General features: G+C 37.0%; 1 protein-coding gene across 2 annotated transcripts; it reads right to left on the minus strand.

Annotated features, from left to right (window-relative positions):
* Positions 1 to 410: 410 nt before the first annotated feature.
* On the minus strand, positions 411 to 27876 carry ARHGAP11A (Rho GTPase activating protein 11A). 2 transcript variants are annotated; one of them, XM_068548828.1, is made up of 12 exons: positions 27311 to 27876; positions 23507 to 23577; positions 21271 to 21367; positions 20484 to 20737; positions 19644 to 19807; positions 19327 to 19473; positions 11056 to 11130; positions 10131 to 10259; positions 6746 to 6875; positions 6150 to 6258; positions 3352 to 3490; positions 411 to 2948 (listed from the first exon to the last, which is right to left on the minus strand). In XM_068548828.1, exons 1-12 carry the CDS (start codon positions 27437 to 27439, stop codon positions 1363 to 1365), a joined length of 3030 nt encoding a protein of 1009 aa, XP_068404929.1. In that variant the 5' UTR covers positions 27440 to 27876; the 3' UTR covers positions 411 to 1362. The 2 variants fall into 2 exon arrangements, with proteins under 2 accessions (XP_068404929.1, XP_068404924.1); XM_068548823.1 differs by having other exon boundaries at positions 10095 to 10259.

Below are 27876 nucleotides of genomic sequence, written 5' to 3' on the forward strand. Positions count from 1 at the left end.
GGGTCGTTTCCTAGGTAGTGAATATAGAAGCAGGAAATAGCTTTGAAATAAAACAGATGTACTGCTATCAGGGAGACCTTGGTAGAGCAAGCCTCTGACGACTTTAAATTCCTCACACAAATTCATGCTGCCTGGTCGCTCCGAATGGGGTGCAGTGTGGTTCTATTCTGCCCCAAGCTTGAATGTGGCACCCTAACAACTGACCCGCAAAACTGTCTTTAGTGCTTGAGTCTGCCTGCATATTCCTTCCTCCAAAACTCAGAGAATACCCTCTAATGTTGATATTATTCTTTCCTTAAAGATTTGTTATTTCTAATAATTGAAAATATAAATTTAGATAGATTTGCTTGACAATTTGGGTCAAATTCTAAAAGGTTATTTTGAATTTCATTAGAGTCTCACGCAAGTCATTTTCCAGAAAGTTATCTTTAATGTCTTTGCTAAATAAATAACATTTACACACACGACAAAACCATCACAGGCTCCTGTAGGAATCCAAAGTGTAAGAATCCAAGGTAAATGTACAGAGGTGCATCAACTATTTCAAAGTCTAAAATCAAGCATCTGTATATAAGCAATCACTTTGATTAAAATCTTCCAAGCTTAATTACTCCCTCTTAAAACATTTTAAATTCTATACTGGACAAAACAGATGTAAATGTACTTGTGCAAATTAACTTTAAAAAACATAGTATGGCTTTAAAGTCACAGTTACTTCTGCAGCATCATACTATATGAGCACACTTGAGTCGTCATTCTGCATTAGCCATTATTCTTAGTTCAAGTGAACACACTGTCACATCTATAGACAACGTATGTCTAATTACTCTGCACCCAAAAGGAATAAAGGATTAAGATGCTATTGAAACAAATTAATATCTGGGGACTTTGATAAAGACAATAAACATTAATGGAATTTGGGAATTAAGATTTGCAGGGCTTATCTCTCTCTCTTCTCTGTGTGTTAGACATTTCTTAGAGAAACCTCATCTGACTTAGGAGTAACAGGAAATTGGCACAACTCATTCCATTCTTCCTATCGCACGTTAAAAAATAAAATTCAAGCAATTTTCAAAAATTAATTTCTTATAAACCCAGTCAACAATTTCTTTAAAAAAGTAAAGTGTAACCTCTGCTTTGAGAGATGACAATAAAATTAATAAGCTTAAATATTGCCATAATTAAGAAAAACAGTCATCATTTATAGAAGCTTAAGAATTCAAGTTGCTTGTGCAATGAAATTAAAATTTATCACATACCAATCATTCTGAGCTACAAACTAACAGGTAGATTACCTTGCAAGTCATATCACCAATTGCTAATTTTATTTACATTAACGACAAGTAGTATAACATTTACCAATTACAAGTCTACAGGTCTACTTGTTGGTAGTAGTTGAGCTTTTCCAATAGGATTTTTTGGAGAACCTTTATACCAGACCCTCTCTTTTTCTGATGGTCTTCTAAGGACCCTGTTATTTATGCCACGAGAAAAGCCCATATCATTATTTACAACAGATTTTACTATATCATGATTTGTCAGATCATCCAAGGGAACCTTAATTTGGCCATTAGATATCACTTCCTGCTTACAAACTCTGGTGGACCCAAGAGAAGCATTCCCAGAGTTTGGGTGCCTCTTCATTTGTGAGAAAGATGTAGAAGTTACCTCCATGCTTGATTTTGAAATCGTATCAACATTCGACTGTTTGCATGACGTAGACTTCTGTTCTTTAGGACTCGATCTGGTACATGGAATAGAGGAATCTTTTGACGCACACTCTACACGCGAGGGAAGAGCACTATCACAGCTCACTGATTTAACCAGAGGAGAAGCAGCTTCACCAAGACTTGCTAATTTATGTCTTGGAGGTTGTCCACCATACAACAACAAAGAATTAATTCTTCTGACAGACTGACGGACAGGCATACGCTGAAACTTAAGAGGTGACTTAACTTTTGTCCTATTTGGTTCATTTAAAGAAAGATTGTTAAACCACTGTATGTGGTCTGAAACCTTTCCATGCTCTGTCATTTGTAAATGTTCAGAAACCGTTTTATCACATGTTTCCACCAGTGACTGCTGCTTAACAATTCTCACAGGCCTAGGTTTTGACAGGTTTGCACTATTACACGTAATCTGCTCTGAGGAAGAGGCGCTAGCCACGTCCTCTCTAGAAGCTGCACATTTCAGTAAGTTCTCTTCAATCATATTTTCATTCTCCTTTAATTTAGTATTTAGTGTATCCCTTGGGGACTCTTGTTTCTTTATTTGTTCATCACTGGGCAATTCCTGCTTGCTTAAATAATCTTTTGGTATATTCGAATGAATGTTGTCTTCTAGTTCTATCTTCATCTGAGTTGAGTAACATTTTATAGTGGCTTCTCTACCCAATTTTTGAGTTTGATGTAGTGAGAAGTCTCTTTCTGAAAAACTATTTTCATCTTTACTAGTGTGGTGTTCATTGGATTCTATCACAGTGAAATTATTAGTTTCAAATACATTTTCTTCTGGGCTACATTTGATAGAAGATGTTTCATTAAATTTTACTTTCCCTACATTAGTTAATGATGACTGCCTGTGATTTATCAATGCATGAAGATTACTTCCAGATTCAGAAAATGCTTTCTGAATTTTCACCACAGTCTCTGTGGTCAGGTTATTTTCATCCCCACTAAGAGAGCTGCCAGTTACGTTGTTATTATGCCTACTGTGTACATTAGAAGGGGCAAGCTCATATGACATAACAGGTGACTTTTCAACCATCATATTGGGCTCCAAGGAAGAGTTTTCCACCTCAAGAATTGCATCTATTGGAGAAGCTTCATTTCCATCTATTTCTTGAAAACTTGAATTACTAGGTCCTGTCCAAGACATCCGGTAATTTCTTCCACCTAGTTGCTCTGGAGTTAATAAGTTTTCCTCAGACTTACTGATCTTTTTTGAACCTAAAATAAAGCAGTTCAGTGTTTTTAATCATTTATATCTGACCTAGTTTTGAAATGTTATTCAAATACATGACAAATTAAATACTAAGCATTTAATTCTGATAAACTAGATTTGTGTTAAAAGAGATAATTTTTATCTATAAATATGTCAAACATCTTTATATTTACATTTGTAAAGATCCTCCAATTAGTCATAGAAAAATACATGGCAATTCCAATATTTTCACTATTCAAACACGAATTTTCAATTTCTAGAACAGTAAATTACTTAATATATTTTATCATTAAAAACAACTAAAGGTTATATGTCAATTATATCTCACTAAAATGGGAAGAAAATTTTTAAAAAAACAACTAAAGTAGGCTTTTGGGGTAAAACTCCAACAATATCATGTAAATGTACCTTTTTTTGTTAATCTTTCATCAATATATGGGCTAAAAAGCAGACCTGTTTTTACAGATTCAATCCTATTTTTTAAACTTTGTTGATTTGCAAGTCGTCGACCAACATTTTCAGATCTATCGACACCAGAACACACATTCTGTACAGAACAAATTGAAGAAGTTTTGGTTAAGAAATAAACCTAGTTAATTCAAAATATTACTTTGTAGTTATCAGAATCCTCTACAGCTGATTTTAAAAGGTGTGTATATAATTGGGAACAATTTTATAGCAAACACACTATACTTGCATGCATGCTGATGAAAATTATAAGCATTTGACTTGGCTATTAGTGGATATTTTATGATCTAAAATAAAAACAGCCTCACACATTAACTTAAAAAAATTTTTTTGTCTGTGATGACTCTGTGCCAGTGCCTGTTCACACAGTGAAAGAAAACAGAAAACAAAAAAACACAAAAACACAGAACAAAATCTTACCTCATGGAATGTACATTCTTGATGGGCAGATTTAGACCAGAAGAAGACAGACAATAAACTATAAAGTATAATATACAATACATAAGGTGAAAAGTGCCAAGGACAAAAGCAAAGCAGGGTAAGGAGGATACGGAGTGGTGAAGGGTAGGGGGTATAATTTTAAACACAGTGAACAGAAGATGATTTGTGAGTAAAGAAAAATGAGAGCGACAGTCATGAAGGTATGAGGGGGAAGAACATTCCAGGAGAGGAAAATGCCAGTGCAGTCTCTAAGGCTGAAGCAAGGTCTGGCACATTTGAGAAACTGCAGGAGACAAAAGTGAATGAAGCCAAGTGAGCAAGGGAGGGTGGCAGGAGGAGAGCTCCAAGAGGGAGGCCAGGAACAGGATCATGCGGGGCACTGCAGATCAGTGTAAGAACTTTGGCTTTTCTTTTTTTCCCCTCAGAGTGAAGCAAGGAGTCACTGAAGGGTTCTGAGCAGAGGAGTGACATGAGTGACATGATTTAACTCTGGTTTTTAGAGGATAATTTTGGCTCTAGTACTGCAGCAAGGTAGAAGCAGGTAGACCTACTAGTAGGAACTTGTAGTAATCCAAGTTCCAGATGACATAACTTAGAGAAGGTTAGAAATGTAGTACTGGTGAGAAATGGTCAGCCTGGACAGACTGAAAGCAGAAGTTAGACAGGATTCCCTAATGGTTTCGACGGTACATGTGAGAGAAAGTGAGGGGTCAAGAATGTCTGCATGCCGTTGGTGGGAATGTAAATTGATACAGCCACTATGGAGAACAGTATGGAGGTTCCTTAAAAAACTGAATACAGAACTACCAAATGACCCAGCAATCCCACTACTGGTCATATACCCTGAGAAAACCATAATTCAAAAAGAGTCATGTACCACAGTGTTCACTGCAGCACTATTTACAATAGCCAGGACGTGGAAGCTACCTCAATGTCCATCGACAGATGAATGGATAAAGAAGATGTGGCACATATATACAATGGAATATTACTCAGCCATAAAAAGAAACGAAATTGAGTTATCTGTAGTGAGGTGGATGGACCTAGAGTCTGTCATACAGAGTGAAGTAAGTCAGAAAGAGAAAAACAAATACTGTATGCTAACACATATATATGGAATCTAAAATTTTAAAAAATGGTTCTGAAGAACCTAGGGGCAGGACAGGAATAAAGACACAAACATAGAGAATGGACTTGAGGACATGGGGAGGGGGAAGGGTAAGCTGGGACGAAGTGAGAGAGTGGCATGGACATATTTACACTACCAAACATAAAATAGATAGCTAGTGGGAAGCAGCCACATAGCACAGGGAGATCAGCTTGGTGCTTTGTGACCACCTAGAGGGGTGGGATAGGGAGGGTGGGAGGGAGACGCAAGAGGGAGGTGATGTGGGGATATATGTATATGTATAGCTGATTCACTTTGTTATACAGCAGCAACTAACACAACAATGTAAAGCAATTAAACTCCAATAAAGATGTTAAAAAAAAAAAAAGAATGCCTGCATGGTTTTTGGCCTAAGTGATTAGAAGAATGAGTTGCCATAAGTGAGATGGTGAAGACTGCAGGTAGAAGTGTGGGTGGAGGAGACGGGGAGGAGTGGAGAAATAGCAACAGTGGAGAAGTGCATCTTGGGAGCTCTATTTGGGGCAGGTTACACTTGAGATGTCAACACCTCCCTACTTGGGATCAACACCCTAGTACGGAGGTCAAGTAGGTAGGTGTTAAACAGTCAAGTTGTTCAGGAGAGCATTTTGGGCTAGAGATATAAACTTGAAGTCGTAAGTATATACATGATGCTTAGAGCTGATGATCACCCTGAGTGAGTAGAGTGAGAAAAGAGAAACCCAAGGGCAAAGCTTTGGGCACTCCAATGTAAAGGAATTAGAAAATTAACTGACAAAGAAGGAAGAAAATCATGAGACTATATGTCCCTGAAGCAAGGAAAGAAAGTATGCCAGAGAGGACCAAGTCATCAGCCAGGTTACATGCTGCTGACATATCAAGGCTAACAAGGACTGGTATTTGTCCACCTGTTTGAGCAATGCTGAATTCATGAGTGGTCTTATGAGAGCTGTTTCAGTGAGTGTTGGGGATGAAAGCTTCACTGGAATTGATTTCAGCAGAATAGAAAAGGAGGAACTGGAGATAACAACTCAAGTGTAAGGGCTGGTATAAAGAAGAGCAGAGAATGGGACAGTAGATGGAAGAGAGGCAGGGTTGAGAGAGTCTTTTAGCATCAAGTCTTCAGCTTTATCCTAATATAAACTTCAATGAAATGGTGAAAGACACTTACTCCATCTTTGCTACTTTTCCCTAGATTAAATTTCAAACGAAGAGATCTTCGAACCTTTTCTTTACGGCTGATTTTAGGAGAGAAGCAGTCTGCTTTTCCTGATTCCACCCTAGAAAGAGTCAAATTAAAAACATCAGTTTATAGCATAAGAACTGGAATTCCTACAAAATAAAGTTTGAAAGTCCAGAGCAAATCACACATTGTTAGTAATTGAATAGAGTAATAATTTTTTAGGTTTAAGATACCATATATGAACACATTGTATTTGCATAAAAAATACAAATATCTTATAAAATAAACTTTCCTGTTTATCACAAGAGTTTAGTCACTTATAAACCAGAATCATTAGGTAGACTAGCTTTTTATATTAACAGGAAATTTAAAAATTACACACATCAACATAAAATAGGATTTTAAGCAAGCAAAATGGATTCAAATTAGGAATCTTTCTCTAGAGGATATGCACTTGGTTCATAAGACTATAAAGGCTAAAGGGATTTTGAAAAATTATGATTCAATTATGATTCTCAGTAGAAAGACAAAAAGTATTTTATTAACCGTATATACCAAATTTTTATCCAACCTGGATAAATTACCTGCAAACTTTTTTGCTTGCAAGCCTTTTACTTCGCCTTAGCACACCTGTACTGATCAAATGGTTTCCATTGACGGCGACAGGAGAGAGTGAACTCTGAGATGACCCTTCTGGGCTTGTATCAAAGTGAACTACAAGAATAACCACACGTGATAGACCACACATACTCATTTTCTTTTCAAAGTATAAAATATTAATAGCAACTAGATTTAAAGTCTTAATTTCCACCCCTAAACAACCGCAAAATCACATAATTTCTGGTTAGAATCTTCAGGGGTCAAATAACCCCAAGTCAACTAAAAAAAAAAAAAAAAAAAATCAGATTTCTTACTTTTTAGTTACCAATTAAAGGTCAGATTAAACATTATTTTTATATTAGAGTTTTGCTTTAAACTCTTAATACTACAAGGGAGAGGTGGGCACTGTTGCAGATTGGAGAAAGAGCAAGCTTTTGAGACAGACTTGAGTTTGTCCACCACTTACTAAATGGCTTCAGGCTCTAAAATTGGACTTCTATGCTGAATATAAATATTACTGTAACGTATATAAGATGTCTAGCACAGTATCTGGTACATAAGATTAATTAATGCTGTTATCAAAAATAAACTACTGAAAAACAATTTAGTATCTGAGTATCCAGTATGCACCTGCTAGCCAACTTGCTATCTACCTGACTCTGGAGTGCAATTTGTCCAAAATTTTTGGCAAACAAACAAAAACTGATGATCTATAACATACACCTAACCATTTGGCTACTGCCATGTTCCATGATAACAACTGGAGGTTACAACAGCTCATTTTGATTAAGTTATTTAACACTAAACCATGAAACCAGCTATAATAAAAAATTAGGGAAAAGTATAGTTATGAGCAAAGGCTCCATATACATTTGACTTGTATTTGAATATTGCCCAGGATACACTCAACAAACATGAACCCTCTCAACTTATCATTGGTATCGATAAAGAATTCACACAGGTCCCCAAACAGAGATATCCATGTTTTTTCAATTATAAAAACAAAATAATACAACCATTACAGTGACTTTTTGGGTGCATTTGGCTAAAAAAAAAGCTTGGAGGCAATATGATATATCCAATGTGACACAGGTAGCTTTATTCTAGGGCTGCAGTCTAGTTATCTTGAAAATGTATCAGTGGTGACAAGGAGGCACAGTCAGAATAGATGTAATAACACACAGTTACAACACATATTAGAAAAAAATTAAAAATAAGTACACTATGTACTGTAGATTAATATTGTTGCCTACATATATTAAAGAAAAGCATCATATCTGTTATAATCCAAACTTAGAAACCAACTCATTTTCAATTTTGCAGATGCAATTTATTGAACTGTGGCTGAGAAAGTAGGGTCAAAGAAAAATGGTGAGTTAAAATAATAGAATTACTGATGCTGAACTTGTTAATTTTTTTATAAAAAAAGTTTCGCTGGTTAAGCAGGCTCATACTAATGTTACAGTAACATAATGTTTAATCTATTTTTTGGGAGCTTGGAGAGAAGGAACCAGCAGGTTCATTTCTTGGGGAAGATGATGTATTGCTAATAAACAAAGGCAGGTAGAATTATGATTCACATCTGTCATTTGGAAGTAGTCCTCCAAAGCAGAAAACCTTTAAATACTAAAAACACACTAAGTTACTTTAAAGGAGTTTAAGTCTCCAGCCTGTGAATACTGATAGAACTACAGACATAGCTTCAGAGTTCTTATCATTACACTTTAATGAACCACAGAGAACCTGAAGGACCATAGAGAACAAGTTGCTATTCTGTTCACCTTTTTAATAAAACAAACAAGGAAAATGTAAACCTTTCGGATACCAAAAGCGAAACAGAGGCTTTTGGGAAGAAAACCTCATAACCCAGCTAACAAATTCAAATTGAAACTCTTAACATTGTCTGAAACCAAAGAAAATCTAAAAGAATCAGAGGCTACTCACATTTTGTCTAAATGTGACACAAATATGAGATGGAAGACTCTGGGCTTAGAGTTTCAATTCATTTTGGGTTGACCATAGGTTAACACAAGCCAACTTGTATTCTACACATGCTAAAGGAGCCAACTCAATCCAAGATCACACTAACAAAAATTTGGTATTCAAATTAGCATGATTATATTTTTCTCTGGAGGCTCTGGTTGGCCACATTAGGAACTTATATTTCATTTGGAATAAAATGGCTGGGCTGGTAAGGGATGTGGAAACCATGCCATAAGGATGGCTTTTTATAAAAGCCACTTGAGTATAAAACTTTAAAAATACTGCCCCTCCTTGGGGCTTCCCTGGTGGCGCAGTGGTTGAGAGTCTGCCTGCCAATGCAGGGGACACGGGTTTGAGCCCTGGCCTGGGAAGATCCCACATGCCGCGGAGCAACTAGGCCCGTGAGCCACAACTACTGAGCCTGCACATCTGGAGCCTGTGCTCCGCAACAAGAGAGGCCGCAACAGTGAGAGGCACGCACCGCGATGAAGAGTGGCCCCCGCTTGCCACAACTAGAGAAAGCCCTCACACAGAAACGAAGACCCAACACAGCCAAAAATAAATAAAATAAATAAATAAATTAAAAAAAATATATATCGCCCCTCAAATTAACCCACAATGGTACTTCAATGGTAACACCCCTACTCTGGATTCAGAGATGCTCAAACGCTGGTGACCTCAACTCAACAAAAGACAGCAATCCAGCCACAGCTACAGATCCAGAAGTAACTAAAGTAGAATTTAGGATGTTCAATCACGTAAAACCTGAGCACAGGGGCTTCCCTGATGGCGCAGTGGTTGAGAATCTGCCTGCCAATGCAGGGGACACGGGTTCGAGCCCTGGTCTGGGAAGATCCCACATGCCGTGGAGCAACTGTGCCCGTGAGCCACAACTACTGAGCCTGCGCGTCTGGAGCCTGTGCTCCACAACAAGAGAGGCTGCGATAGTGAGAGGCCCGCGCACCGCGATGAAGAGTGGCCCCCGCTTGCTGCAACTAGAGAAAGCCCACGCACAGAAATGAAGACCCAACACAGCCAAAAATAAATAAATAAATTAATTAATTAAAAAAAAAAACAAAACCTGAGCACAAGTGCTATCCTATCCACAGTGACCCATAACTTTCAATAGGCATGGCAGTAAAACACACACACACACACACACACACGCTAATTATACTGAACCACTGTCTATTTTAAAAGTTAGGGGACTTTATAAAATTCAGAGATTTGATAAAACAGAGAATAAAACTCTGGCTCCTAAAGGGTCATATTAATATGAAATAGCACTTTGCCCAGAATAGGCACTCATGTTAATGTTTATAACCCAATTATATAAATTCTATTTGTTACCTGATACTGGTGTAGAAGTGCTACTGAAGAGATTACCTGGCAACAACTCAAAGTTAAAATTGTGCTTGATGGACTTCCTTTTCTTACTTGAGAAACCATGGGAATCTACCGGTAGTTTACGCTTAGCATTTGGTGTAAGAATCATTGGTGAAATGGATAGCTGGGCTGAAAAAAAGAAAACTTGTTTTTTCTCCCACAAAGTTGATAAAATACAAACACTTTATATAATTTCTTCTTATAAAGCTATTTCTTAGAACCAAAAATGGGGGGGATATGTTTACATTAACATTATCAAATATATATTATAAAACTAAATTAACACTATGCAATTACTTAAAATAAAAAGTGAAGTTGCAAAGAGGCAAGATTCTTAGTAACTTCAACACCAAATAGACTAAAAGATGCATATAATTCACATTAAAGAGTATTAAATAGGCATGAAAAATTATAATCAAGGTGTTGAAACAAAAACTGATCTAAATATTTTTGCTTTTCATCATAACTGAGTATTAACCAGTTAATGTCTTCAATCTAGAAAACAAAACAAGTAATCAAATTTTCTATTGCTGGGTTGAATAATTTCAGCCACAAGCAAACCAAAAAAAAAAAAAAATTGGAACAAATACTAATAAACTTCTGGTTCTAAAATAAAAATGAGATTGAGTTATTTTCACACGTTCGATATCATCCAACTTACAAATGGAAGAACGTGATTCAGAAGGTCAAAGATATAACGATAGACTAAAATAAATTCATACCTACAATTTTAGGTTCATTATATCCAATGTAATTATATATTATGTATTACATATATATATCCAATGTCATAATATTATAGTACAATATCTCCATTGAAAATTACATTTGGAATTGATTAAACAAAATAAGTTAGGTAATCATTGTCGTAATTTTTGTATAATATATATAAATGTCCACTTAAATAAATATATATAATACCTACCAGTTCTTTCCTGTTGAGGTGTAATAGAGGGTGTCCTGTTAGATTTAAGTTTATTTAATGCTCCACTAACAAAATCTGAAATGCAAGGCATATTTATAATCATATAATCAATTATAACAACATTTACCTAACTTTCATCAATAATTCGTATTGCTATTTGTGGTCTTTTAGCATCTAAGTTTATATCAGCTTATATGTTTTAAAGTCACTTAAGGTCATTTAAAAGGAATTATTTCAAAATAGGGGAAAAAACTAAAGGATATATTTGTATTCCATTCCCCTCTTATACTCCCATATCTCTCAAAAAATAAATAAATAAATAAATAAATAAATAGGAAGACATTAAATACAGAATGAGGGACTTCCCTGGTGGTCCAGTGGTTTAGACTTTGTCTTCCAATGCATGGGGTGTGGGTTCGATCCCAGGTCGGGGAGCTAAGATCCCACATGTCTCACAGTCAAAAAACTAAAACATAACTTTAAAAATGGTCCACATCAAAAAACAAAAACAAAACAAAAAAAAATACAAATAAATAAATACAGAATGAATTGTAAAACAAGTATCTATAATGTATAGAAAGAGTATGGAAGAGGAAATCATTACATTTTGAGGAAGGAAAGAAACGGCATTAAGAGAGGAAGCTTTGCAAAGGAAATAAAACCTGGACAGTGTTCTGAAGGATTTGTAGGTGTTGATTAGGGTGGAAGGTAGAATTCAGGCAAGGTGACTAGTATATGCAAAGGTATGTAAGAAAAAACAGAATTTATGTATACTAGAAACCAGGAGTTTGATACCACTAGAGCAAATAGTGAACAGTGGATATGGTAAGAGATAAGTCTTGTGTATTAGGCAGAACAGGGCTGTGTGTCATTTTGAAGAACTTGAACTTCTCCAAAGGCAAAAAGGAACAAAGTCATCGTTTCTGCACTTTAGGAAAATCACTTTGGCAGCAGTATGACAGATTTATTGGGGGGTAAGCCTCCTTGGATGGAGACAGGCAAACTAGCTAAAGGTTCTTCTAAGTATGCTATTCAGTCATTCAAAAAATATCTATTTTGTACCTATTATGTGTCAGACACAATGAAGATACAACAGTGGCCAAAATATGAAACAGTGACCTTTACAAAACTTATTCTATTGGAGGCAACAAACATTAAATATACTAAGGAAATAAATACCTATTGACAAATGGGTAAATAGTGTGAAGTACAAATATAACAACGGATTTAGATTGTGGAGTTAGAGGAGGTATCCTTGAGGAACTGGTATTTAAGGTGAGACCTGAAGGAAGAGTGGGAATTAGCCAGGCAAGAGAAGAAGGTCTGAACTGAGGTAGGAGCTGTGGAAATGGAGGCAGTATTAAAGGTATTTAAGAGATCAAAGTGATAAAACTTGGTAGACAGTGGGATGTGCAAATGAGGAAAGAGCAGATAAGGACGTCTAGAATTCTGATTTTGATGACTGAGTAGACAATGGTGCCATCCAAAGAAACTCAACAGGCCAGGAAAGAATGGAATGACATACTCAAAATATTTAAAGATAAAAACTGTCAGCTATATCATTCAGATATGAAGGAGAAATAAAGGGTTTCCCAGATGAACAGAAGCTGAGGGACTTCATCAGTGCTAGACCTGCCTTACAAGAAATGCTGGAAGGAGCTCTTCTACCAGAAACAAAAAGGCAAAAGTAAACAAAATTTTGACTAAGATGATAAACAGAATCAGAAAATTGCAACTCTATATCAAAATAAGTTGTCAAACAATTCTATAATAAAGGTTAAAGGGAAAAAAGCAGTAAAACTATAGCTACTTCAATTTGGTAGAGAACACAAAACATAAAGAGACAATTTGAGACAACAAAAACATAAAAGGTAAAAGGAAAAGGATGAAACTCATATAGGCAAATGAAGGTAGTAAGATGCTATTGGCAGAAAAAGGACTTTTATCTATAAGACAATTTATACAAACCTCATAGTAATCACAAAATATAAATCTAGAGGGACTTCCCTGGTGGTGCAGTGGTTAAGAATCCACCTGCTAATGAAGGGGACATGGGTTCGAGCCCTGGTCTGGGAAGATCCCACATGCTACAGAGTAACAAAGCCTGTGCGCCACAACTATTGAGGCTGCGCTCTAGAGCCCACATGCCACACTACTGAAGCCCGCATGCCTAGAGCCTGTGCTCCGCAACAAGAGAAGCCACCGCAATGAGAAGCCCACGCATAACGAAGAGTAGCCCCTGCTTGCTGCAATTAGAGAAAGCCCTCGTGCAACAATGAAGACCCAACACAGCCAAAAATAAACAAACAAAATAAATAAATTTATTTAAAAAAAAAAATATATATATATATATAAATCTAGAGCAGAGACACAGAACATAAAAGAGAAAACTGAGAAAAACATCATAGAAAACCACCGAACCAAAATGGCAGACAGAAACACAAAGAAAAAGAAACAATGGAGATACAGAACAACCAGAAAACAAAAGATAAAATGGCAGTACTAAGTCTTCATCTATCAATAATCATCCTAAATGTAAATGGATTGAATTCACCAATCGAAAGACAGAGTGGCTGGATGGATTAAAAAACAAGACCCAACTATATGTTGCCTCCAGGAGACTTACTTCAGCTCTAAAGACAAACATAGGCTCAAAGTGAAGGGATGGAAGATGATACTCCAAGCAAATGGCAGCCAAAAGAAAGTGGGTATAGCCATACTCATATTAGACAAAAATGACTTCAAGCTAAAAAAGTTAACAAGAGACAAAGGTGGACATTATATAATGATAAAGGGGGCAATTCACCAAGAAGAAACAACAGTTAATATATATGCACCTAACATATGAGTGCCCAAATATATAAAGCAAGTATTAACAGACCTAAAGGGAGAAACTGACAACACAATAACGGTAGGGACTTTAACACCCCACTTACATCAATGGATAGTTCATCCAGAAAGAAAGTAGCAGTTTTAAATGAAACATCAGACCAGATGAACTCAATAGATTTATAAAGAACATCCCATCCAAATACAGCAGCAGACACATTCTTCTCAAGAGCACATGGGACATTCTCGTGGATCGACCATAATTTGCGACACAAGTCTCAATAAGTTTAAGAAGACTGATATCATATCAAGCATCTTTTCCGATCATAATGGTATGAAACTAGAAATCAACTACAAGAAGAAAGCTTGAAAAATCAGAAATATGTGAAGACTAAACAACATGTTACTGAACTACTAGGTCAATCAAGAAAACAAAGGCGAAAAACAAAACAAAACAGGTGAATCCTACCAAACATTCAAAACAGATTTAACACCTATCCTTCTCGAATGCTTCCAAAAGACTGAAGAGGAGGGAGCACGTGCTAACTCATTTTATAAGGCCAAATTTCCCTGACACCAAAACCAGGCAAGACAATGCAAAAAAAAGAAAATTATAGGCCAGTATCTCTGATGAACATAGATGCAAAAACCCTCAACAAAATATTGGCAAACTGAATACAACACTACATTAAAAGGATCAAACACCCGCAAATCAATCAACATGATACACCGCATTAATAAAATGAAAGATAAAAATCATATGATCATCTCAATAGATGTAAAAAGCATTTGATAAGATTCAACATCCATCTGTGACAAAAACTTTCAATAAAATGGGTATAAAAGGGACGTACCTCAACATAATAAAGGCCATATATGATAAACCCACAATCAACCTTATACTCAATAGCAAAAAGGTGAAAGCTTTCCCTCTAATATCAGGAACAAGATAAGGATGCCCACTGTCACCCCTCTTATTCAATATAGTATGGAAAGTCCTAACCAGAGCAAATAGGAAAGGAAAAAATAAATACATAAAAGATATCCAAATTGAAAGGAAGAAGTCAAACTGTAACTATTTGCAGAGGACATATTTTATATATATATATATAAAACCCTGAAGACTCCACTAAAAACCTATTTGAAATAATAAGAAAACAATCCCATTTTACAATCACAACAAAAGGAATAAAGTACCTAGGAGCAAATTTAACCAAGGAAGTAAAAGACCTGTACATTGAAAATGCTAAGACACTGTTGAAAGAAACTGAAGAAGACACAAAGAAATGGAAAGATACTCTGTGTTCATACATTAGAAGAATTAACACTATTAAAATGTCCATAGTACCTAAAGCAACCGAAAGACTCAATGCAATCCCTGTCAAAATCCCAATGACATTTTTCATGTCAACAGAATTAAAAATCCTAAACTTTATATGGAAACAAAAATTCCTGAAAAGCCAAAGCAATCCTCAGAGAAAAGAACAAAGCCGAAGGTATCGCACCCCCAGATTTCAAATTATATTACAAAGCTATATAGTATTCAGAACAGCCTGGCATTGGCAGAAAAACAGACACATATCAATGGAACAAAATTCAAAGCCCAGAAATAAATTCATACATATATGAACAATTAATTTATGACAAAGATGGCCAACAGGCCACATGAAAAGATGTCCAACATTACTAATCATTAGGGAAATGCAAATCAAAACCACAATGAGATACCATCTTACACCTGTTAGAATGGCTATTATCAAAAAGGCAAGAAATAACAAGTGTTGGACAGGGTGTGGAGAAAAGGGAACCCCCGCACACTGTTGGTGGGAGTGTAAATTGGTGCAGCCACTGTGGAAAACATTATGGAGATTCCTCAAAAAATTAAGACTAGAACCACCTTATGATCCAACCATTCCATATGAGGGTATTTATCCAAAGAACATGAAAACACTAATTCGAGAAGACACATGCACCCCTATGTTCATCGCAGAATTATTTTCAATAGCCACGATAGGGAAACAACCTAAGTGTCCATCAATGGATGAATAGATAAAGAAGATGTGGTATATATATACACAATGAATACTACTCAGCCATAAAAAATGACAAAATCTTGCCATTTGTGACAATATGGGTGGACCTTGAGGGTATTATGCTAACTGAAATAAGTCAGACAAAGACAGACAAACACCGTATGCTTCCACTCATATGTGGAATAAAAATCCCAAACAAACTAAAACAACCAAAATAAATGAACAAATCAAATAAACCAAAACAAACACATAGATACAGAGAACTGAGTTATGGTTACCAGAGGGAAAGAGAGGTGTGGGAAGGGCGAAACGGGTAAAGGGGGTCAACTGTATGGTGATGGATGGAAATGAAACTTCTGGTGGTGAGCACACCATAGTGTATACATAAGTCGAAATTTAATGTCCACATGAAACTTACAATAATGTTATAGACCAATGTCAGATCAATAAAAATACATAAACAGTAAATTTTTAAAAGGGAGGGGGGAAGCTTGCTGGATAAGACATTTAGGCTGGGTTTTGACAAGTGGATATTATTTGAACAGTAGAGGTAGATGGAAGTAAAAACTTATATCAATAAAAAGTATAAGCAAAAGAACAAAGTGTCTAAAAAACAATGAATAAAGAAAGCAGTTTGACTAAAGTGTAGACTGCATAAAGGAGAGACAGGATACAGTAGAAAGGCATGGTAAAGCAATCCTATGAAAGATCTTTAATGTCAGGCTACAAATATCAGTATTAATGAAAGTTTCTGAAGGGTATGCATGTGAGATACGTGATTAGAGTTATATATTAAGAATATCAGCCTTGACAGCAATAAGCAGGGCAGATTCAAGGAGGAGGCACAAAGACCAAGAAGGAAATTCTTACAGTAAACACTGCAGATAGAATCTTACAGAACCTGAAAACTGTATGAATATAGATGGTAAAGTAAGAGTTAGGCAACTATGGCTTAAAGCTGTGACTAGACAATGGTGGTACCATTAATAGAAAAAAGAATTCAAGAAGAACCAATTTAAAGAAGGTGAAGAGGGCTTCCCTTGTGGCGCAGTGGTTGAGAATCTGCCTGCCAATGCAGGGGACACGGGTTCGAGCCCTGGTCTGGGAAGATCCCACATGCCGTGGAGCAACTGGGCCCGTGAGCCACAATTACTGAGCCTGCGCGTCTGGAGCCTGTGTTCCGCAACAAGAGAGGCCGCGATAGTGAGAGGCCCGCGCACCACGATGAAGACTGGCCCCCGCTTGCCGCAACTAGAGGAAGCCCTCGCACAGAAACGAAGACCCAACACAGACAAATAAATAAATAAATAAATAATAATTAAAGGTGCTAATAATTAAAAAAAAAAAAAAAAAAAGCCAGACCCTTAGCTGTTTAAAAAAAAAAAAAAAAAGGTGAAGATGATCATTTCAAAATGCTGAGCTCAAGCACCAAGGAAAAGCAGAAGTGTGATGTCTGCCTAGTAGAGACTTTTACTAAAGTGGTTTGACATTTGTGAGATAACAGTGGTAGAGATTTAAGTGTTCATCTATTTAGATGCAATAAGTGAAACTTACAGGAGTGAATGAAATCACAAAGGGAAAAGGGTAATAAAGATGATCTGTATCCAAGAATATCTGAATTTGGGGTAGGGAGTTTTATGGGTTGAATTGTATGCTCCAAAAAGATATGTTTAAGTCCTAACTCCCAGTACTTGTGAATGTGACTTCATTTAGAATTAGGGTCTATGCAGATGAACTCAAGTTAAGATGAGGTCATTAGTACACCCACTGGTGCCATGACAGCTCAGAGGCCGATCATAAGAGGCCAAAAAGTGGGTGGTACTCCAACTCCTGGAAATCCCCACCCCTCCTCCAAGATAGAATATTCCTCTCACTTGTTAGCCTATGAAATTACCCAGCCCATAAAAACTAACGACCCTCACACCTCAGGGCCGCCGCGCTCGCCCTTGGAGACAGTCTACCTATTGCCTTCTGAGATGGCCCACACTCTGTCTGTGGAGTGTGTATCTCTAAAATAAACCTGCTTTCACTTAAAAAAAAAAAAAAAAAAAAGATGAGGTCATTAGGGTAGGCCCTAATTCAATGTGATTGGTGTCACTACGGGAAAAGTTGGACAGAGAGACACCTAGGGAGTTCGTCATATGACAACACAGGCAGAGACTGGAGTGATGCAGCTGCAAATCAAAGAATGGCAAGAACCGATAGCCACCACCAGAAGCCCGAAGAGGCATGAAAAGATTCTCCCTTAAAGGTTTCAGAGGGAGCATGGCCCAGGCAACACCTTGATTTCAGACTTCTAGCTTCCAGAACTGTGAGACAATAAATTTTGATTATTTTAAGCCACCCAGTTTGTGGCACTTTGTGGTACTTTGTTACAGTACCGTACTGTACTGTACAGTACGGTACTGTACAGTACAGTACTTTGTTACAGAACAAAGAAGGTATAAGGGAAATCTACAAAGGAGGCAAAAAAAACCAGAAGGAGGCAAATCCATACAAGCCAAAAGATTCAAAAAGGCATCGGACAGTTAATAGCAATTGGTTCTGATACTCAAAAGATAAGAAATTTCCTAAGGCAACTGGAGGAATAGCCTGTCTTCCGGATCAAGAAGATTAAGAAGTCTCATGATTGATTCCACCATGAGGAAACTTTGGTTCTTTTTGATTCTTCCTTGGTAACATTTCCTTCATTATTTAGTTCATACTGCTAATTCATATTATTGTTTCAAATCATGATCTCACACATGGACTATTGCCACACATTTCTGACTATTCTCCGTACCTCCAAGTCTCAATTCTCCAAACCAGATGATTTTCTAAAATAGTGTAATCATGTTATGCCTCTCTCCAAACCTTCAATGGTTCTCCAATACCCAGTTTAATGTTCTAATTCTTTAGTGTGAGTTCAAGCTTATCATAACACCATCCTAATCCCTAGGATGAGCCACTCAAGTCATGCAGACATAGATTACTTCTAGCTTACAGACACAGACATAGATTACTTCTAGCTTACAGACACAGACATAGATTACTTCTAGCTTACAAAAATCTTTCTTCATAGCATCCTCGAATAGGATACAAATATTCTGACCCTCCACCCAGTTCTCCTAGATTCTACCCATTCTTCAAAAAGGTTCAGTTTAACTTTCTTTTTATAGTGTCCCTGGTCATTACAACCAGGGAACTTTTCTCCCTGGAATGCAGTTTATGTTTGTGCTAAACATCTAGCACATAATATTAGATTATATTGTCATTTTTATTTTTCACATGCATTATGTCATGCTTCTCCAACTATGCTGTAAGCACCAAAAAGGCATACACCATAGCTTATGCTTTTTTATGTTCAAACACATTTCAGGCAAAAGCAAATTGCTGTACGTCCACAAACAGGACTGCCACGACCACTTACCTCCTACACTTTGTCTTCGCTTTCTCTTATAGTCACCAGGAGTTTCATAATCACCTTCTTCAAAGCCTTCTAGTGATGGAGTAGCACAGAGATCATCAATACCCAACATAGCTGGTATCTTTCCTAGGATAAAATCTGGAACATGCCCTAAACGAAAATGTTCACAATTAAGATTTTTCCTCTACTCCCCCTCAGAACATTTCAATAGTATATAGCCACTTTCTAACAGTTGTCTTCATAGTTCACTTAGAAAAAGCTGGGAGGGATCTCCCTCATTTAAACAAATCCCATTATTTAATAATGCAACTACATCTTACCAATATCTGATGCATAATCAATAAGAGTTTGTACTACTGCAGCCTGTAATCGTAGCTTCTTTTCTGTGTTAGCAGACATTTTCTCATGCCCTTCACTTGTCTGAAGAAGATTTGGTGCAAATATCACAGCTAGATTGCTGCTATCCATCTTATTCTCGCTGCACCTTAAAGGAAAAAAGGTTTTATGAGATGGAGCTAAAGATAAAAATACAGAGTTAAAATAACTTATTGGGCACATTTTGAAGACCTCTTATTTTATCAATTAAACACAAATCAAGATACAGTTACCCTTCATCTACCCATGTACATGACTGGCTTGAAATAAGACTGAACCAGAAATACACAGCCTCTCTATGCTTAAATATACGTCATAAAAACATTGCTACCCATAGAGTTCACGCTTTGTTTTTCCACACAAATTGAACACATTTCTTTGATTTTTCAAACCCACACACAGAAAATTCAAAGTACTGAAGGCAGCAAGTATGTCTAAAACAAGCAGGCTCAATGACAGCAGGGAGAAGGGACAAATTTGAAAAGCAAATCGCAAATATTTTAGAAACACAATAATCTGAAGCCATTCAATGGACTAAGAAGCCTATAAACACCAATAAGCCATTAAGGCATTCAGCAGGACAACCCTAAGACAGCAAGGAAATATTATATTTGGTATATCGTTTTTTAAAATTATACAGGGTACACCTCTTATAGTAAGGAAAAATATAATATTTTTAAGAAAAATTTCCATGCCAAATGAAATTTAATTTCTTATCATAAGGGTAAATCTAGCTAGTTGAGAAATTAAACTACCATCTCCCAAAACTTTTACTTACTACTCACCTAAGAGAAACTTTCCTGAGAAAATTAAAGAAGTATCTTAATATATCAATTGTGTGGTCAGCCATAAGACAGGAAAGCAACAATGTAGCTTTATTCTTCTCCTCCGTTCTTAATTGTTGAGCTTTGAAAAGTGCTTCATGCAAATCAGCTGGGAGAATGGGCTCTGGCAATTCCCTAAAAAACTGCTTAAGAAGCCCTGCAATATCACAAGGAGGTGCAGAAGACAGGCATCTTTCACCATGATCCAGTTTATTCTGAAATAAATACAACAATCTTGAGCGTTCGGGGGCTTAAGGGTTGAATGCAAATAAAGTATCTATCCTTTCTTATACTCTAAAGAGCTTTCTTTAATAAATTTCTCTTAACTCTTGTTTTAGTATTTATCACTTCTCTTTAGAAGGCTAAAAACAAAATTTAAAAAAATTTTCATTTCATATAGTACATTCTAGGAACAAGGAACATGAATTTGGAAGTACTCTGTAAACTTTTAAAGCATTATATAAATAGCTTGATTGTGACAATCATTTCACAACATATACATATAACAAAACATCAGGTTGTACACCTTAAATGTATTTGTCAATTATACCTCAATTTTTTAAAAAAAGCATTATATAAATGATATACATTTTGGAAAAAAGAAAAAGGGTTCTTCTGCCATGAAAAAAAGCTATCTGCAAACTCAATTTCTGTCCATAATTCATGTAATAGTTCTAAATATTTCAATCCTAAAAACCAAATTAAAAAGTGGTACAAATGAAAAATTATAGTTCAAGAATATGCTTACCTTTAGTGCTTTTAGACGAATAACAGATCCTGATTTCCTAAAAAGCCCTTCTGTATGAATATGTTCTTCTAAAGATGTGCAAGCATCAACAAGAAAACTGAAAGAGAGAACTCTTTTCAGGTGGTAAGACACACATCTCACTAAATCCTATTCTCCTGCCCGAGACTACACCCCTTTCAGCTCTGATGCTACAAATCCCTTTAATCTCTGTGATAGAAGGTTACTTTTAGTTTTCCTTCTTGCTTCCTAAATTCTTCTCTAAAGCCCATCTTTTTACCCATGACAACTTCAGTGAGCCCGCTCAATCCTTGATCCTTGCCAATCTTAATCCATTTCTCTGCTTCTGCTCAGAGCACAAGATTTGTCTTTTTTTTTTTACTGCCTTCACTTCTTCATATCCCAGTCTTTGCTCAACCCTCTGCAATCAGACTCTTCCCCATTACTCCATCAAGATCACTAATGGCCTCTGCCTTGCCAAATCCACGGTCAATTCACTGTCTTTATCTTGCTTGTCCTACCAGCAGTTGATACACTCGACCACTCCGTGATGATCTTGAAAATACTCTTCTTCACTACACTTCTGGAATTTCTGCTGTCTCCCTGACTGCTCTTTCTCAAACTTCTTTTCTGGCTCCTCTTTTTCTGCCAGACTTCTCCATCCTAGGATCACCCAGGGCTCTAAGGCCTTCTCCATTTCTTTACCTATTCTCTCTCCACAGGTGATCTTGCACAGCACACATAGCTTAAAAAACCTACCATCAACTACATCTGCCCAAAAATAAGGCAAGGCTTATTTTTTTTCTCACCAACATTACCGGTCAGAAAGTCAGATACATCCATCCCAGTCCTTACAATCCTTCTCACATCTAGAGGTGTGTGCTCAATTTCTTTATACTGAATAATTTTTAACAATCAATACTGGCTTTAGATGCTTAGGTAACAGCTGGTAACAAAAAATTTGAATGGATGTCAGCTGCAAGCAAATGAAAGCATTGTACTGGTGCATAGTGGCTGAATGTTGCCGAGTAACTGACAGAAAAATTTTCTTTTGAAAAAAGCAGACAAGGAAACGACAACAAAAATTTAGTCATTATTACTGGAGATATGACTGCAATTCTAAACGTTGAAAATCATCATTAAAAAAAAACCTTTCATAGGCCATTTAAAAAGCAAAATAGTAAGTGGTTACCTCATGAAGATTGTGAATCTGTATCTATAGGGTGAGTGAGGGAAAACTGTTCTAAGGCAGCAAGGTGTTCAACAAATACTTTTGGACAATGCACCAATTAAAAACCTAAGTTAGGGCCTTCCCTGGTGGCGCAGCGGTTGAGAATCTGCCTGCTAATGCAGGGGACACGGGTTCGAGCCCTGGTCTGGGAAGATCCCACATGCCGCGGAGCAGCTAGGCCCGTGAGCCACAATTACTGAGCCTGCGCGTCTGGAGCCTGTGCCCCGCAACAAGAGAGGCCACGATAGTGAGAGGCCTGCGCACCGCGATGAAGAGTGGCCCCCGCTCGCCACAACTAGAGAAAGCCCTCGCACAGAAACGAAGACCCAACACAGCCATAGATAAATAACAGAGCAGCCCTAAACTTTGAAAAAAAAAAAAAACAAAAAAAAAAACCCTAAGTTATTAGACTAGAGTAGCCAGAATGAACCTTACTTTGGATAGAGGGGAAATGAATTAGTAAGAGCTAACGTAGTATCTTTCTACCACACATTTTTAAACTATTTTCTTAAGCCGTAAACTTCCCTAGCAACTTCTGATGCAGTTAGTCCAAAAGGTTATTTACCAATAGTGACACAGAAAAGCTCAAGTGTTAAATAATTTATATTCACAAATACTCCAATAGTTAAATATTCTTCTGTCCAACATTTCTAAGACAAAAAATATTAAAATTATAAATGAATTGGTAGTTTAGTATATTACTGAGTATCATCAAAACAGCAATGAAAAAATCGGTACAGAATGGAAAACTCTGCCTTAATAGAACAAAAATAATTTGCTTTCTAACATTTATTCATCACTAAACCTTAAAATTCAATCCTGAAAATGAGTACAAATTAAAAAGTTAAAATATGCAAAAGTTTAAAAAACAACTTTTAACATTAGTTAATGTTGAGAAATAAAATCATTTGCTAGTTCCAACTAATTGTGTGTGTCATTCAACTATTTATTTTTAAACATTCCAATACCAGTTTGAAGTATTTACTCTTCATTTCAAAGTTTGCTCACCTTGGAATATGTCCATATTCTGGAACAACAGACTGGGGCAATGCATTAAAAGGTACTCCAAATATTTTACCCTAAAATGACAACGTCAGTTACTCTAACACAAATATTAGGCTCAATATAAGTTTTCTTAAACATTAGGCAAATTAAAAACCTCACAAAATAAAACAAGATAGCAGAAATAAACTATTGGTCAAGACAAAAAACAATTACATCAAGTATATTTGTTAAAAAGTAACTACTTTATACTAGATATTATGCTAGGTGCTGGGAGCACAAAAATGGTCAAGATAGAGTCACTGCCCTTAAGCAACGCAGCAAATTCCCTCAGTTTCCAATCCCACAACAGAAAATCAATCCATTTAGTGTTCAGTAAGGAAATTCTTAAACAGAATTTGGCCCAATATGCTAACATTTCTGGAAAATACTACAAGCTCCTTTAGTAACTATATAAATACCGACCTTAAACTTTCTGTTGGTCACCTTATAAATACTAACTTGAACAAAAGGCCAAATTGGCCGATAACAGTAATTCCTGTCACTCAGTGAGTACTTCCTAAAATTATATCAGGGTGGTTACTTTTAGACCTGATTATCTTTTCCACGCTCTATGGGAGAGTACTAATCAAACTGTTCTGAGGTATCCAAGGAAGGGATTCTGCAAACAATTTAAATTTCATGTCGTACTTTCAAAACCAATTTTAAAAAGTCAGAGTCGAATGTATTACTCGCATACAAATTTTAATACATTTGAAGATCCCAAGAGTACATTTGTATGTTGGTTAACTTGAGTGTTTGTGCACACCTCTGAATAAAGAATCTGCCACTATCTTTGGGCATATATTCAAACTTCTTAAAAACGAGTCACTGATTAAGAAGGTTGTAGCTTTGCCTTGGACTTAAAAGTAAATTCAAGGGATTTCCTTGGTGGCTCAGTGGTTAAGAATCCGCCTGCCAGTGCAGGGGACACGGGTTCGAGCCCTGCTCCGGGAAGATCCCACATGCCCGCAAGTGGAGCAACTAAGCCTGTGCGCCACAGCTACTGAGCCTGTGCTCTAGAGCCCGCGAGCTACAACTACTGAGCCCGTGTGCCACAACTACTGAAGCCCGAGCGCCTAGAGCCCGTGCTCTGCAACAAGAGAAGCCACCACAAATGAGAAGTCCGCGCACCAGAGCGAAGAGTAGCCCCTTCTTGCCGCAACTAGAGAAAGCCCGCACCCAGCAACAAAGACCCAACGCAGCCAAAAATAAATAAATAAATTAAAAAAAAAAAATTCAAGCCTGCATATGTCTGCTTACATGAAATTAGATTAAGTGGGCATACCTAATCACTCATATGTTAATTTAGTTTAGATACATCTGCTCTCCATGAATGCTCTTGAAGCACTTGTGTTGTAAGAGCACCTTATTTAACCTGTTATTTATAATAAGAAATCATTCAGGGAATTCCCTGGCGGTCCAGTGGTTAGGACTCCACGCTTTCACTGCTGTGAGCCTGGGTTCCATCCCTGGTCGGGGAACTAAGATCCCGCAAACCACGGTGCAGCCAAAATCATTCAGCATTCTTAATGATTTGACAAAATCTTACTAGTCCTTTTTCAAGTAGCTGGCTCAATTTAATTGACAAATATAGAAAAGACTGTGTAGCACAGTGCTTAAGTGAGCAGGCTCCTAGAGGCAGGACTGCCAAGTTTTAAATCCTGGCTCTTCCACTTATTAGCTGAGTGACCTGGATTAAATGATCATTCTCTGTGCCTCAGTATCCTTATATAGGTCCTAAGTCATAGAGTTGCAGAGAGAATTAAATGAATTAAAAGATGTAAAACATCAGTGTCTGACAAAGCAAACATTCAAAGAATGTCTGTTGTTGTTACAATTATCATTTCAAGGTGAGCTATTAAAAAAAAAAAAAAGTTAGGGGGACTTCCCTGGTGGTCCAGTAGTTAAGACTCCGTGCTTTCACTGCAGGGGGGCACGGGTTCGATCCCAGGTTGGGGAACTAAGATCCCGCATGCCGCAAGGTGCAGCCAAAAAAAAAATTAAATAAAAAAAAAAAGTTAGTATGGGCAACCCCTTATTTGGGTAAATCAGAATTTTCTTGATACTGTGCAACCAAACAAAATGCAAAAATAAATCAGATGCTGAAGCTGACTGTAAGTTTACAAATGTCTTACATAACCAGAATTCAGGGTTGGTTTTTTTTTTTTTCAAGTCTCATTACGCTCAATAACTGGCTTCACAAGTTAGTGCTATAATTTAATCTCATAAAATAAAACTAATAACATGCTTTTAAAATTTTATGTATTAGAACATCACTTACAATATCATCTTTAAAAAGATGTCTGTCTAGCACGTTTCTTAAAGAGCTCAAAATTATCATTAGATAACAAACACCAAAGAGCCAAAGAAATCTAGTATTCAAATAATTACCTAACATGTTAGATCTCGTTCGTGTTTAACACAGTGATCTTCTGTATTTCTCTATTAGAATATTTTTATTAGGGTTTCTAGCATGACTACCAATTAGGATGAGGACCTCTGATTATCATAACAACTCGCTGAATAAGTGGCATGTGACAGGCATTGTGTGCTAGTCTCATCTACAGATCTTATAATTTTTTTAAATCCCCTAAACAACTCAACGAGAGATACCATTCCCATTTTATAGAGTAGGAAACTAAAGTTTAGGACAAGCAGCCCAAGATCACACCCCAAGTAGGGGTAGAGCAGGAATCAAACTCAGGTCTATCTGACTCTAAAGGCCAAGTGTCAGTTTTTCTTGAGGGGTAAGAAAAAAATCTGCATACAAATTCTTTCATATACTTACAAAACCTACTATATTTGAGATCTTGGAAAGCCAGTTTTACAATCAGAAGAAACCACTTAGTTTTTAAATATAAACAAGTGTGTTGCCAATAAGTTGCAAACAACAAAAATAATTTCTCCAGAATTTATAAGCTGTTAAGAGGAATATAAATTATTTGTCAGTTTTCTTCTCCAAGTACTTATTTTCTTTCAGACACTATAAACTATAAGAGTTATGAAAATTAATTTTTAGTTTTCATCTGTAAGTATTTAGAAAGCACCATATAATTAGGCAAGTAAATCTAAAACAAAATGCTTTATATTCAACTTATTTTTCACAATGAAATTCTTGATGATTCTGTAGAGATATTAAAATCTCATTCGAAATCCCCTAATCTCAACAACCCAAAAATCAACAGCTTCTGAATCATTCCACTGTGGTTTCTCAATTTACTCGTTTAAAAAAAAACCTTTATGTCTCAAAAATATGATACAGCCAAGCAGCAAGCATGTTCTTTTCAAATCGGTGAATATAAAGTTATTATCTAAAGCCTATTTCTAATATTGTCACACCTCATCTACTGATTCGTTTAGAAAATGTACTGGTACCCCTTGTCCCTCTCCAAATGTTACTCAAACAGTGGTGGTGGGGTAGTGTTTGTCTCCCTTCCCACGTGCAACTTGTTCAAAATATTTACAATAACTTAGCAGTATCTGGAGATATTTTTAATTGTCACAATTGGAACACGCTACGGGCATCTAGTGCCTAGAAGCCAGAGATGCTGCTAAACATCCTATAATGCACAGAACAGCTAACCCCAATGTCCCCCAAAGAATTATCTAGTTCAAAATGTCAGTGTTGCTGAAGTTGACACACTTAAACATATTCTCTTTTGGATCCATACAGAATGAACATTTTAGCATGACCTGGTAATAAGTGATGGTAGGGAATACGTCTGCCTCCCCCCTTTTTTAACCTAAACCTCCTTCCTCAGAACTTACCACGATTTCCGTGGCTGCTGTCTCCGGTCTCCTGCGATCGCACTGCCCACGGCCACCCTTGACCTTAATGCCATAAACAGCCCGAAGCTGCTGTACAACGGCCAACCGCACCAGCCTCTGATCCCACATCCCGGACACGTCGCCCACTCTCCGAGGTGGGATCTGAGTCCTGACCCTCTTTCGCCACCAAGTCTTCCAATTTCCGAACACTCTCAGTTTTGCGCTCAGCTCCGCTGCCTTCTGGCCACGTCTGGCACTCTTCCGGCCCCGGACCCCAGCCACCTCCACGGCTTTTTCCTTGCTCCACCAACCGTCTTCTCTTAGCCCTTTGACCTAGCCACACCTTACGTTTCCTTCACTTACACCGGCATTCTTTCTTATCACTTAATCCTTTCAGCTACTTACACAGACCTCCCTTTCTTCCAGATCCTTTCGGTTCCTTGTACCACGCCCGTTACCAGCTTCTCACTATTTCAGGCCACCTTCCTCCAAACCTCCCTTCGCCCTCGTCTCTCTCCGAACTGTAAAGACAACCCTTCTCCTCGCCCCTCCACCCCCCCCCCCCC

The sequence above is a fragment of the Eschrichtius robustus genome, chromosome 1 (genome assembly GCF_028021215.1).
Source record: "Eschrichtius robustus isolate mEscRob2 chromosome 1, mEscRob2.pri, whole genome shotgun sequence".
NCBI lineage: Eukaryota > Metazoa > Chordata > Mammalia > Artiodactyla > Eschrichtiidae > Eschrichtius > Eschrichtius robustus.